Source organism: Macrobrachium rosenbergii, chromosome 12 (genome assembly GCF_040412425.1).
Source record: "Macrobrachium rosenbergii isolate ZJJX-2024 chromosome 12, ASM4041242v1, whole genome shotgun sequence".
NCBI lineage: Eukaryota > Metazoa > Arthropoda > Malacostraca > Decapoda > Palaemonidae > Macrobrachium > Macrobrachium rosenbergii.
The window spans coordinates 32,425,571-32,441,038 of record NC_089752.1 but is presented as its reverse complement, the minus strand read 5'-3'; the positions used below and the strand labels follow the sequence as shown (position 1 = coordinate 32,441,038).

Genomic DNA, 15,468 nt, shown 5'->3' with positions numbered 1-15,468 from the left:
CCTGTGAACAGACAAGTTCCTTATGAAAGCGATGGAGGGACCTAGGCCCTTAACACCAAGTACTCTTGCATGCACTGTATTGGAATCTGTATGTGAAGTAAAACTGTAAGCTTGTCTAATCACTTCACAGAGCCAAAAGGAGATGGTATTCTTGGACACTTCTTTCTTGTTCCGGCCTGTACTAACAAAAAGTCAGCACTCTGACAGGACATAAAGTAATTCTTCTGGGTTGTTGCCGACAAAATCACCAGGGAGGGGATCAAGAAAGACTTGAATCTGAATCTGTCATTGTGAGCCATGGTATTTTGAGTATTAGCTATGAAATCTGGGACAAATTCGAAGGCTACAGAACCAAAACCCCTCATATGTTTAACATTAACAGAGAGTCATCCTGAGGTTCTGAAAAATCATCACTGTTGATTACTTGTCAGATTAAGCAAAAGGGGGAAAAGGCGTAAGCATCCAGGTTGTTCCAAGGGTGTTGTAGGGAGTCTTCTGCCACAGCCCAGGGATCTGGAACAACCGAACAAAAAGCCTCTAGTTTTTTGTTGTATCTTGTCACGAAAAGGTCTACAGTACTGTTGGCCTTCCCCACAGATGAAAAAGCCCTTCCATTATCTCTTGATGTAGTGACCACTTTGTCCCAAGGACTTGATCCAATGACTCAGCTTGTCTGCCACAACGTTCCTCTTGCCCCCGGGAATGTATCTGGTTGAGAGATACACTGAGTGATTGACTACCCACTGGTGCAACTGAACTGTCAATTCATGAAGCTGACGTGACACTAGCTACCATTGTAGTGTTGCCAGACATGAGAACCACAGAGTGCCCTTTCACCCTTTCTTGAAACTCCTGAAGTGCTAGGAAGGCTGCTTTCAGCTCCAGGATGTTGATGTTAAGCTGTTTGTCCTGGTGATCCCACACTCCTGAACTCAGAAGATCCTCCAAGTGTGCTCCCCATCCCTCATATGAGGCATCCGAGAACAGAAGAATCTCCGGAGGGGAGAGGGAAGGGGCACTCCTATGGTCAGGTTCCTGCTGTCCAGCCACTGTGCTAATTCCTGTCTTACTAAATTATGAATTGTCACAATGCAATACATTGTACCAATATACTGTACAATAACGATGTAATCAATTTATTAACTGGAGCTATACTGTATCATTATTTCACAGCCCATGCTTTATTACAGTATTTACTGACAAACTTGAACACCTAAAATGCTAATTTCTTGTAAATACAGTGCACATTAATTACTGAATACACAGAAAACATCAACAACAATTTTTTCTAAAATGCGGTGCATACGGAATATTCCCACATTTTATGCTGTGTACAATACATTTACATACAAACTAAGAATCAAACTTCAGAAGTTCGTTTATGCTCGTGTTAAAATTTCTTGCAATCCTTACCCTATCCGAGCTGGAAATTAGACATGCGCCCCTATATTAATATTAATATCCTCTGTATTTTCTTAAGGAACCTATCAACCACCACCCATAAATTTATCTAAACAGAACAGGCACAGAAACACATTTCCTAATATATATATACTGTATAATCATTTCTGTTCCAAACAGATTAACAACAGTTTACACACTCTCAAGTGCATTCAGTATTTTAAAAAATGTGTTAATACACAGCTTTCTGGGATGTTTCGTGGAGAATTAAAATAAGTACTTACTATTAGAGCAAATTGATTCTTTTATTTACTTTATAATTTTTCACCTGAGTTCTCAATAATGTATCACTACATGATATAACGGCAATAGCTGCGTTTTTACATAATCTGAATTCCTATGTATAGCACCAAAATTGTACAGTTTACACCTTAACTACTGCTTATCATGCACTAATCAGATCACAGTTTATAGCTTCATAATAGATTCCTACTGTATATGAAGAATTAAAATATATTTAGACACAGCAAGAGAGTCTTTTAAATCAATATTATTATATAGTTGTTTAATGACAATGCTAGTCACAATTCCATATTTTCACACAACTTGCCCTAATAACTCTTTTTAAGAATATAAAATATGGAACAGGGTAATGTTTAAGAAGCTGGATGGCTAAGTGAGAAGAAACTGGAGGGAACAAATGAAAATATAGGGGGATAAATGATCTTCAGCACATCTCAAGAGCACCATAAAATGTCTAATGTATGTGGTACCCCTCTAATGGTTTTGATACACATGAAGACCAGGGTGGACAGGTGGTATTTAGGACTAACACTCACAAATTATGGCACAAAGGCCATTCCATCCCCTTGGACAACCCAAGCATTTTCCTCAAAACAAAGCACAGATAGCTATCAAGCTTAACAATCATGACAAACTACTAATTTCAGTGCAACATTCACTTCAGGGTGTGACGTCCCTGCCTACACGAGTTGGGCAGAAGACTCTTTAACCTTGGTTGGCAACTCTTTTAGGAGAAGGAAATTCCGATATCAAACCAGCGGGTAGAAGGGACTCTTTAGCCTTGGTAGGAAACCCTTCTAAGAGAAGGTTACTCTGTATACAAACCTTGTTCTCCAACCATTGCCATTGTACCGTAGCCTTCCATGGTCTTGGATCTGAGTTCCCTTGCCTATGGATACAATCAGGCATTTTTTCTCTTTTTCATTCACTTTCCTGTTTTTTTGAAAAGTGTGTACAACAGGCTGATGAAAAAGCAAAAGTTGCTTGGTGGATTATCAGGAAAGTGCCTTCGTCTTTACCTAATCTTTTCCTTCTGAGTGTTTTATTTCTAAATCCATTCTGACTGTCCCCCACCAGTTGTTTAGGCAAACCTGGCAGATTTCTTTAGCCTTACAAGGTGCTGGCCCTACCTTGTCAACAAGTTGCTTACAGCGCTTTTTTCAATGACATATGGCAACGTTTACTTATATTCTCACCAATTTTTGTAAATACTGTAAATACTGTTGCTGTTGATGGTATTGTTATTGTTCTGTTGATTTTTACAAAGTTACTGTTGTTAAGTGTCTATTTATTAGTTTTGATACTGATTTTATTTGTTAATTTTAATTCTTTCGGGAGACACTAAGCTGAACCCTGGGCCTGTTACTCATTACAGTAAGAAAAACTACAAAGTAATTTACTCAAATATTCAGGGCTTAAGGTCCAATTTTCTTGATCTCCAGAGTTCTGCCCATAACTACGATTTGATGTCTTTATCCGAGACGCTTGCATGCAGTAAACAAGTCAAAGGTCAAGACTTAATCCTGGGGTTTGATGGCCCTGACTTTATTTGTCGTCATAGCATCCCACATGCACAAGGTATGGCTGTACAGTATACATTAAGTCTGGACGACCTCTTTATCGTAAAAAAATTTTGGAGTGTAGTTGCCATGAAGTACGTTTTAAAATTTTCAGTAAGTTCTACAATGTTTACATATTTCCTGTTTACTGCAATCCAATTCTATATATGACTGTCTTTTGGAAAGGATTAGTATGGCTCAGTCACAGGATTCAAAAACTTCGTTATCTGCAGAGACACAGTGAGTAGCTAAATTCAAACTTCACAGATCAACATGGCCAGTCTACTCTTACGTTTTGCATATCCTCCGATTTTGTCCACCTAATCAAGGAACCCACACACATTTCTGGTAATAGATTAGACCTGATATTCAAAGATGTTCCAGCTATTGTCAAGTTCAAGGTCTGTGAATATTTAGGCACTTCTGATAATTACACCACTGAGATGGACATATCTGTCAATCAGTATATTCCTATTTCCACCCTTGGAAAAATGGTCTGGCTAAAATCCAGAGCCAACTGAGATCGCATTATTGAAGCTTGTCAGGCTCTTAATATTTCAAATGCTATATTAGATGCCAATCCTAAAAAGAAGTAAAATTAAATGCTGATGGTTTTTTAATAAGTTATGTCCCTAGAAAGGTTCATCAAATTTAGGACAAATGACCAACCATGGTTTGATGATACATGTAGGTAGAAGAACCTACCGTGAAAAATAAGCCAAATTCAACACTGGACACAATCATTCAATCAAAATGACACTGTTTTTGTAGAGTCTCACCGTGCTGCGAATATAGCCTACCAAACAGCCAAGAGAAATTACAATAATTCCTTAGAGGAAACTTGAAGGAATTACTCAGCTTCATCGGTGGTGGACCAAATTGGCATCATCTATCTTTGGGTCAGGTTCGTTTTCCATTCCACCACTCCTAACAGATGATGGTAGATTGGTACTGGCCCTAGGGAAAAGGCTGAACTGCTTCAGTGAGCTTTTGAAGCTAAGCAATCAGCTGAGGATGCCCCTCTCCCTGATTCTTGTCATCCTGAACCTATTCTTACAAAATTTGCACTTCGCTCTAGGAATGTTAAGAAAATTCTGGATAATCTTGGTAGCTGGGATGAAGACAACCCTGGATGGTTTCTTCCCTTGGTTTTTTAAAAAAGTTTCTAGTTTGCTGTCCTCCAAGATTAGTAGATTCTACAGAATTTTATGTCAACATAATATCTTTGTAGATGAGCGCAAGTTAGTAATAGAGTGCCTGTTCCAAACACTGTAGTGGCATATCTGCAGACTGCAGTAACTACAGGCCAATCTTTATTCTCCCTGTGCTATCCAAAGTTGCTGAAAAAGTTATTTTTAAGCCACTATATAAGTATGTGGAACCTAAGATTGTTAGCTGATAGTCAGTATGCATACAGGAAGCAGTTAGGTACCAGTGATGCTCTTTTAGACTTGACATGCCACTTGCAAGAGAACCTTGATAAGGGTTTTGAGTGCAGAGTAATTCAAATACCCTGTAGATTTTAGTGCTGTTTTCAATTTAGTAAATCACAGAATCTTAAAGTGGGTGGATATGTTTTAAGATTACTTCAAGATTTCCTTCCAGTTGCTGTCGATACGGTCTTTAGTGAACCAAGACCTGGAGTTCCACATGCAGTGTTCTTGGTCCACTGTTATTTTTAGTGTTTAAAAGTGATATGGTTGTTGGCCTGGGAAACAAGATTGTTCAGTATGCCAATGATATGACACTTGTGGGTGTAGTCAAGTCTCCACTTATGAGAAATGAAGCTGCCCTCAGCCTTAATTAGGACATGGACCAGATCAGGGAATGGTGTAGTCAGTGGGGTAAGAGGCTGAACTTCAGTAAAACAAAAACACTATTAATGAGCAGATCGAGTACAGATTTTCCACCCCATCCTCCCCTTCAGGCAGATGGGACTTTGCTGAATGAGTCTGAAGCTTTAACTACTATAGGTGCAACTTTTGACTCACACCTAACTTTTGAGAAACATCTAATGAAAGTTTCAGCAAATGCCACACAAAAGTTAGCTATTGTTCATAAGGCCTCATATTTATAACAGTGATAAAATCAATGCAATCTGTTTTAAGTCATTTGTAAGTCCTTTACTAGAATACTGTTCTCCAGTATGGTTCTCTGCTTCTACCAGAGATTTATCTCTTTTAGACAGAGTGGTTCATGGTGGTAGGTTTCTATTTCCTAACAGTAATAGTTATGACTTGGACCATCAACGGATAACCTCGTTTGTCACTTTTTCATAAGTTGTATTTCAACAGAGATCTTTCACATTCACAATTGATCCCTGATCACCTTTATCTGCCAAGAGCAACCAGAATTGCTGAACAGCAGCAGCAATATGCAGTAAATGTGCCTCACTGTCAAACTTCTCGGTTCCAAAGGTCCTTTATTCCTCGCACCACTGGACTGTGGAACAGTCTCCCAGAGGATGTCATGCTATTGGAACTTAAGAAGTTCAAGCAAAGATGCAATGCATTACTACCCTAATACTATTCTCTTTGTATTTTAACACATTTTTATCTATTTTATATTAATTTATTAATTTATTTTCTTTTTTCATAAACAGGATCTCTTCTTTCTGTATTTCCCTTTACTTCCTCTTACTTCTTCCTAATGAACACCATATTCTTTGGAAGCTTGAATTTCAAGTTACTGGCCCCTGTGGGCTTGTTCCATATGAAGAGGTTTCATCTACTGAATAATAAATAATAATTCCACTTTCTAAAAAAATAAGATTAAAATATAATGATAAAAAGACAAGTTCATATGCTTCATTCTGTTGTAACTTTGAAGCTCAATTTGTCCAACCTAACAAACACTAACAAATAATATCTATATTGCCATCACAAGGCAGTTCTGATTGAGAACTTAAAACACTCACCTAAATTTTCATCTACACCAGATTTCTTCAATATACTTGGGGAAGGTGTGGCATCTGGAGAGGGCTCATGTTTAACCCAAGGCTTCCCATTCTCACTGAAAATATAAAAAAATTATGTGAAGGCTATTTCATGGTGACTTCAACAGATGCAATTCACGATTTTATACAACTGAAAATTTTATCAAGACAAAATTTCAGGTCTGACCTTAAAATTTCAACCTCAATAACTAAATCATAATGAAATACCATAAGTGCCATAAAAATATGTAGTAATGGTTTTACATTAAAATCCTTACCTAAATTGATTTGACATTGTAAGTTCAATAACAGGTTACTGAACCTGATTTTCTAAAAACACAGATTAACACAATCAAGTGACAAAGAATGATCCCATATTGAATTTTTCAACTGGAACCAACTAGTAACTAGTATTGCACACTAACTTTTCATGTGACCTTTTTTTACAACTAGGTGTAGGTGGAGTCCCTGAAGGGGAGACACTTCTTGCACTGCCTCTATGAACAGGTGAGTTGCCAAGACGATTCTTCAGAGCATCTAAGGAGAACAATTAAATAATAAACTGTTAGGTCAACATTAATGCTATTGCGTTACATGGTAAATATGAAAATATTAAGGTACAGTCTGACCTCACAAATCCTTCATTTGGTGGTCTGGGAACTCCCAAGGTCTGGGACGTTTCTGAATCAGCTGCCATTAGTTTTTGAGCGACTACATGGGTGGCACCACACATTTCAGTTTTTGAATTTTTTTCAGATTTTGGAACTGAGGCTTGCTCTGTATATACACAAGCACAGTTTATTTCCAACATACAGTAAACTCCCCGTATTCGTGGGGGACGAGTACCACACCGCCCCCGCAAATAGCTAACCAGTGAATACTTAAAACCCTTCTAAAAACACTTAGAACTGCCTATTTTGATAGTTCAAACAGACACAAAGCAAACTAAAAATGCTTACACAGGTATTATCCTACTTACAATGGGGTTAGGTTCCAAAAAAAACCCGTTTGTTGGAAAAAACGCAGAAATACCAAAACATATCTCGAACATAGCCTACCCTACACTAGGTATTCAGTACCATGTATACTGTACATATATGGTAGCCTAGCCTACACTATAAAGTATACTCTATACATACACGGTATAGTAATTATTAATATCACTAATTCTGGAGGTTCATGCAAAGTGACTTAAGATAATTCAGTGCAAAGAGAAATTGAATAACATTGTATATATATATGTGTAGCCTACATTATACTGTACTCTATATTCACATATCATATTATACAAACGTCAACATAACGAATATGCATTTTTTAACATGTTATGCCTTAATTCACTGTATCCAGTAACATTGTATATATTCTTATATTGCTTTTGTATTATAAATTGCAGTCATAGCGATCAATGTTTTGGTTTGGAAATCGTTTATGCGGTGTTTATTTCGCTGTATTTAATTCAGTTCAGAGCGCTTTTCTTGCTTCTAGTTAGCATAAATGAATCTCTAGATACTTTTATTTATATGGGGCAAGGTTATTTTTCATTATATGAAGTGTTTTCAAGTTGAAATATAACTAAAATATGTCTCGTTGTAAAATTAAATCATCTATTTTTTCATTAACAGATGACGATAGCCGTTTGGGGACATTTGTTTTGTGTAAAAAAAATTCAAGATTCCGTTCACTATTTTCACTTGATTTCATCATAATACGAACTTTACATATTTATCGTTTATCGACGTAAAAATAACGGTAATGTGTTCTTTCATGCCCAGTAGTTTTGATTAAAATACTTTCTCCCCAATCTTAATTACAATCAAGTTTCATCCATGTTGCGAATGAACGATAATTTACAGTATAGTCATTAGCAGCTTGAACATTGTTTTCTCAGCTTCAACTACAACTTGCAGCTTAAATTTAGCAGTATATTTCCTTGACGATCTTTTATCCATACCGAATGAGGGTACAATGTAAAAATACATCAGTCCTAATTACTTACGAACTTTACATATTTATCGTTTATCGACGTAAAAATAACAGTACTTTACATATTTATCGTTTATCGACGTAAAAATAACAGTAATGTGTTCTTTCATGCCCAATAGTTTTGATTAAAATACTTTCTCCCCAATCTTAATTACAATCGAGTTTCATCCATGTTGCCAATGAACGATAATTTACAGTATAGTCATTAGCAGCTTGAACACTGTTTTCTCAGCTTCAACTACAACTTGCAGCTTAAATTTAGCAGTATATTTCCTTGACGAAATTTTATCCATAACGAATAAGGGTATAATGTAAAAATACATCAGTCCTATTTCCTTAAAGTCATTTGTGTTATAAGCTACAGTAACTGTTTATTACTGCACGATGGTTGAAATACCAGGTAAACGGCTGTTGTTATCCGATTCGGTTATAAGCAAAACAACAGTTTCTCGGTCGGTTGTTTATGGCTGTACGCATTTATGCAAGAGTATAACGTTACTAACAATACTTTTATCATACTCGTTTACTTTTTTTTTTTCTTTTATTTAATAGCCCTTCGTTGGCCGAGTCGTTTGAGCTTCGGACTGTCACTCGATGGTCCAGAGTTCAATTCCCCTGGCCGGCTGATGAAGAGTTAGAGGAATTTATTTCTGGTGATAGAAATTAATTTCTCGCTATAATGTGGTTCGGATTCCACAATAAGCTGTAGGTCCCGTTGCTAAGTAACCAATTGGTTCTTAGTCACGTATAAAATAAGTCTAATCCTTCGGGCCAGCCCTAAGAGAGCTGTTAATCAGCTCAGTGGTCTGGTAAAACTAAGGTATACTTTTTTTTTTACTTTTTTAACTAGAAGATGGGATAAAGAGATGGAGGAAGAGTTGTCTATTGTAATTTGGTCTCTCTCACTGCCTGATTATGCTGCTGCCTGTACCCGCGTGAAATTTAAAAATATTTTATAAATAATATTGTCTATCAGTATTAATTGCTTACCCCATTGCAAAATCGAATTATCGTAAGGTGAATTATCGTAACTCAAGCATTACCGGAGTATTTTAATAGTTTCAGCATAAAAAGTGCATTTAGTCATGAAAATGAGATAAAAATACAGTAATTGGTGAATATTTCTCAGTGAAAAATACCGCAAATGGGCAAATTTTCCACGAATAATGGGTAGATACGTTCCACAGAGAATCCGTGAATACGCGAGTCCGCAAATCGTGAGATCACGAATACAGGGGGTTTACTGTATACATTCTGTGAAACTCAAAAATAATCAGGATACAAAAGAACCATAACTTGTGTATGTAATCATGTATCTTCCGATCTCATGTATCATGCGATCATTGAAGTTTTGTCCAAACACATGATTTCATCATATAAATTGTGTATAGTATAGTGCAAGATGTACTTTCAGTAGATTATGCTATGCTAGGCTTTCTATGCCTGTCTGGGTTTCAATAGATACCACTGATAACGCATTTTATATCCAAGTTAGCTTTTAACTAATAAATAAACCTATAAGCAAAAGCTCATTCAGTTAAATGTGAATCTTCATACATTAAATCAAGCTTACCAAAACTGTGACTTGTCTAAGAATTCATCACTATTTTAATGTCTTACCAATGTCATGAACTGTCTAAGAATTCTTTACTATTTCTAATAATTAACCACCACTTACTACTGCATACAAGACACTGGCATAAACAACAGCAAGCACAACAGTACGGACTTACGGCAATTCAATCTTACGGCGCCCTTTCAGTGCCGTTAATGGCGTTTTACAGCGCTGTCAACAGCGCTGACAGGAAGAATAGACATCAAGTTAACTGCGCTTACAGCGCTGTAAGTTGATGCAACACCAAGTTATATTACCAAAACTCAAGTTATGGTGCCATAAGTGGCGATAACAGAGAAAAATCAACTTCTGGCACAGCGCTGGAACAGATACCCCGCCGTAAGTTGAGGATGCTCTGTACTGACATAAACAATCGAATCGAGAAACAGCCATTTGCCGATGTCAGTTACCATAACTAACACATGTTTATTAAGGGTTGCGTTACAGTTGTTGACTTGTTAAAAACTTACTAATTTTCAATGGTGACTTCCATAAATAAGAATAAAATAAATCTTTATTCATCCTTCACTCAATGGACAGAAAAGTGTTAAGAAAGTATACCACTAAATTTATGGTTGTAGGTGTTGCTGAAGAAACAGATAATGTGCAGACCACAAAAAGTTTTGGGAGAGCCAAGAGCAACATCCAATACTGGCGAAATCACAGCTTTACAGTACTTCATTTAATTTACTGCACTTATAAATAATAAAGTAAGTTGCATTTTCATACACTGCTCTGCTAATTTACAGATAAAATGAATCTCCGAATGTGTTTCATTTAGCAACTAATGATTGTGATGATATCGGTAAAATGCAATCAGCTGATTTTAAGATTGTAAATATTAGCAGAATGCAAATGGCGTGCATTTGCTATGTTCATAAATTATAATACAATATGACAATAATGCATGAAATATACATAACTGCATATAGTACATAAAATAGCAGTGACTAAAATTATCATTATTCCTAATACAAATGTATTATTTGAAATAGATATCTGCTGGTGTAACAACCTAACTGGCCAACAAAAGAGAGAGAGAGAGAGAGAGAGAGAGAGAGAGAGAGAGAGAGAGAGAGAGAGAGAGAGAGAGAGAGAGAGAGAGAGAGAGAGAATGTTTAAGCTCCAACAGGTCTCTCTCTCTTCTCTGTATATGAGAGTGAGAGAGAGAGAGAGAGAGAGAGAGAGAGAGAGAGAGAGAGAGAGAGAGAGAGAGAGAGAGAGAGAGAGAGAGAGAGAGAGGAGGTTTAAGCTCCAACGTAGCAAAAGTGTGACCATGTCTACAGAGATACTCATTGTGCAGGCAAGAATTTTGCTAAGGAACTAAACCTAACTAATGACAGTGATCATTCATAGCTTTATTCTACTTTTGAAAACAGCACTATATGTGGAGTGAGCTGGCAAGGTTGTTTGCATAGGGGGTTTGTTAGGTGTGATTTCTATTATCTGGGATTTTCTGTGGCCTGGCAGTGGCCTGGTCCCAAGGGTGCCGGATTTTCGAGGTCAGACTGTAATGAATGAAAATACTTTATGACAAAATTATACAGATAAGCAGGTAGCAGAAAACCAACCGTACATCTTTAAACTTTAATATAGTTATAAATTAGATTAACTACACACAGAGTTCTACATCCCTACTTTCTAAGCTAGACTGGTTGGGCAGCTGGTGAGATACACAATAACTACAAACATCAACTTACCTCCAACAGTCAACTTCGATGGTGACTCTCCATCATTACTTCTATTCTTTATGTTTTGTTTTGCACAGGCAACCAGCATAGCAGCTCTACTTCCTGCATATTTCATGGAAGCAAATTTCTTTTGACGTTCAGGTGTCCCTATAGTGTGGGTAAATTTAGAAACAGAGGATTTTTCTGGAGAACTCTCCTCTTCAGACTGCTTTTCTTCAACATTGATTTTGAAAATTCTATCCTTCTTTGGGCTCTTACTACTCTTCCGGTCAACTTCTTGGAGTTCTTCATCTATCCTCTGTGCATTTTCTAAGGAACTTGAGTCACTTGATTTACTGCTACTTTTTGGCACTTCATCAGAACCATCCTTACTTTCATTACTCAACACTATAACATTTTCAGGGTCTGCTTCATTGCTTTGGACCTTTTTAGAGTCCTTAGATAAAACCACTAAATTTTCTGACTTATCTCTACTTTCTGGGGATACCGAACTAGAGCTTGATATATCAATAACATCATCTTCAGTTACAGACACTGAAGCACCAATAGCAGTCTCCATACATTCAGAGGTAGCCTTTATACTCTTTTCCAGCTGCTCTTGATCAATCATTTCAACATCAACTTCCATATCACTGTCATCATCACTTTCAATTTGAACTGGTTTTTCTGAGATCTTTTGTGAAGAACTTATACTTATGCTTGGTTGATGTGATTCATCACTTAACTTGATTAATTTGTTTCTATTCTGGTCCGAAGCATTCTCTTTTATCAGACTACTTGGTTGAGATGCCAAATTTCTTTCATCTGCGTTTGAGTCTTTGTCCTCTGAAACATCAACTGATGAGATTTCATACTCTTCTCTTCTTGAAAATGCCATTTCAGACTCTCTGGCTGCTTGTGACCACTTCTTCTTTGGTGACAACACCTTTCCAGATTTTTCAGTGGTAGATGGAATAGAAGAACCAATTTCCTCTACATCAATACTCTCTGGTACAGATGTTACCATTACAACTGACTTCTGACTGTTGTTGTCGCTATTGCTGCTCAGTAATTCCAATGAATCTAAGTTAGGAGGTAACCTCTTTTTAAGGGGAGATCGGGTATTTTTTAAAGGACTCAAACACTTTTCTCTTGAAATTTCTTTACCTTCTGAAGTGTTTATCCTTTCTTCTATTACTGGAGACATAACTGGTACTTTTTCACCCGATACCATTTCCTTGTTAGTTGTATTGCTTTCACTACACACCATATCTTCAGAATTTCTTACATTACTTTTTTCTTTAAAGGCACAAACAATATTGGTCTCCCTACCACCCATGTCACTTTCATTAATTGAACCATAATTCTTCATACTGTCATTAACACTAGAAGCACTTTCCTTTTCAAGCAAGTCATTTTCTAATTTGTCCATCTCTGGAAGAGATACTTTACCTTGAACTGGCTCTTTATTTTCCTTACTGAACATGTCTGTTATTTTTTTCTGGACATTCCTCTTTGCCACTGTCTCTACTTCTTCTTCAGGTATAACAGTTTCTTTTGGCAGGGACTTTTCAACCTGGGACACAGTCTCTGATTCTGGAGCTTTCTCTACATCATGACCATCAGATACATTACATAACAAGCTTGGTGATACTTTACTCTTTGGACTTTCAACTGTACTTTCCAAGGGTTTTTTTTTCTTTCCAGAACTACAACCTGGTGGTGTCATCGGTTCAGGCATATCCTTCTTTGGAGCAACAATTTTGCGACCAGAACGAGTCACTTTTGGTGGAGTGGTTACTGGTCCATTACCCTCAAACAAGTCACAACTATTTTGACTATTTGGTGTATTATTTGAACTGGAGCTTTTTCTACCAATTTTATTTGATCTTTCATCCTCATCTCCCTTACTCTGAGGAGTTGCTATCTTGCTCTTTTCAGCATCATCATCAGAAGCCCCTACTATACAAGAGCCCTCACCAGAATTCTCCCTGTCCACAGTGGCTGTCCTCTTCCTCTTCAGTCTTTGCTTAACATCTTCCTCAACTTCATCATTTAAGGATCGTTTACGCTTGGCTTTCCTACTTACCCGAGTTGACTTGTCTTTCCCACAATCTTCATCAGATTCTCTGACAATTTCAGTCTGATCTTTCAAATTACTTTCCCTTTTGCCGAGACGTGATATAGGGAATTTATGTGCCATGGCTGTTAAAGATTCATCATCCTGTGAGCTAGGAACCAGTTCTTCTGAATCTGTATCCATTTCATCATCATCCTTAGCAAAAGTGACAGGTTTTGCAGCAATACACTTTACATTGGGAACATCCACAGTACATGATGTGTTGCCTTCATTAAATAGGGTTTGCTTTTTCACAGTAGACAAAGCAGCTTCTGTTTCATTAGCAACTGGACATGAATGACTCTTCACTAATGCTGGTTTGTCTCTCGATGGTCTGGACTCTGAAAGGCTTTTGGTTACAGACATTTGCCCCTTCAAAATCTTCCGTACATCTTCAACAGTCTTCTTGCTGGGAGTCTGACTTTTTCTTCTATTTGAATCCAACAAAAATCGAGTATCATGATTATCATCTACAGGGCTGTCCTTCAATGAATTTTGCAATACTACAGAAGTCTTCCTAAGTTCTTCATCTAGGTCTTCATCTGTGTAATCACTATTCACATTGTCTTTCATTTTACCTGGATAAGTTTTGACTGTTTTGAAGGACATTTCCTTCTTCTCTTTATTACATTTTTGTGGTGATGGTAGCGGCATCCTTCCTTTAATGTTACTCTCGTCCCCTTCAATGTTAGTTTCCTCATGTGGTGACAAGCACACTTGTTCATTATCAACTAATTTTTCATTATTACTGTCCACACCTTCAACCACAGACGGTAATTCCGTACTCTTCTTGGATTCAGTTTCTCCAGAATTTACAGGTTCATAAATTGTAACATCATTACATTCTTCTTCAGTCCTAACAGGTTGAGAAATTTGTCCGTCTTCATCTTCCCCTGCTCCTGCTTTATCTTTTACGAATGAATCACTTGCAGGTTGTTCTTTATCATGAGTAGCTTTATCACACAGCTCCAAATGTTCAACAACCCCTCTGCTTCTACGTGTTCTAACTCCTGGCACACTTGACCTTGGGGTAGATTTCTTGTTCTTGGTAGAAGCTTGTGATTTTGGGGTATCTAAGACCTTGTTCTTATCTTGTGAATCCTTGCAAACAGACGCCTCATTCTTGGAAAGTCCTTGCTTCCTGACAGACCGTAAACGAGCTCCACCTTCCATAAGAGAAACAGCTGCTGGACTCTCAATATTTTCCTTCATTTCAGAAAGCTTGACATTATCCCCATCCACAAGAATTTCAACTTCAGGTGCAGACCGGGAATGGTTAGTATTAGCACTCTCTTTTAATTCTGAAGCCACACTGCTTTTCAAGTCAGTCTCTTTGGAATGTTGCAACTGTGAACAAGACTTCTTACTGGAGACCTTTGAATCTAAAGTGTCATTTTCAATAGGAATATATTCACTGTCCTTTTGCAGTGCACACACTTCATTATCATCAATATTTCTTATTTTATTACTAATGTTTCTCTCATGAACTTCCTTTGCATTTCCATCACCCACCTTGCCATCTTTAATTTCCACTTCCTCTTCCATGTCCTCATCAGAACCTATGGATTTATTGCTACTTTCAGCTTCGCCTTTACCAAGGGATGTTTGAACTGGCATACTCCTCCTCCCAATCACACTTGGTGATACTGCCTTATTTATTTTATCATCTCTTTTATCAGGATTCAGTAACCCTGTAAATGTCAACTGCTTCGGTGATAACTTTTCATCTTCTGATACCTTCTTGGAATTGGGTGCTTCACTCAATATTGACCTGTAAAACAAATGACTGTTACGAACAGTTATTTGTAGCCATTTAGTTACACTCTTTAGCTGCACAACAAAAATATGTCTAGTAACTATATTTCAATTCCAAATTTAAA

At 37.2% G+C, this 15,468-nt stretch overlaps 1 protein-coding gene across 2 annotated transcripts in view; it reads right to left on the bottom strand.

Moving 5' to 3' along the window:
* LOC136843612 (telomere-associated protein RIF1-like) overlaps positions 1-15,468 on the bottom strand; it is a 55,245-nt gene that overhangs the window by 22,852 nt on the left and 16,925 nt on the right. For both annotated transcript variants that reach the window (XM_067112146.1, XM_067112145.1), the window contains exons 10-12: positions 11,500-15,359; positions 6,624-6,735; positions 6,181-6,275 (exon numbers count right to left, since the gene is read on the bottom strand). In XM_067112146.1, the coding sequence (XP_066968247.1) occupies positions 6,181-6,275; positions 6,624-6,735; positions 11,500-15,359 (4,067 nt within the window). The remainder of the gene's footprint in view (positions 1-6,180; positions 6,276-6,623; positions 6,736-11,499; positions 15,360-15,468) is intronic.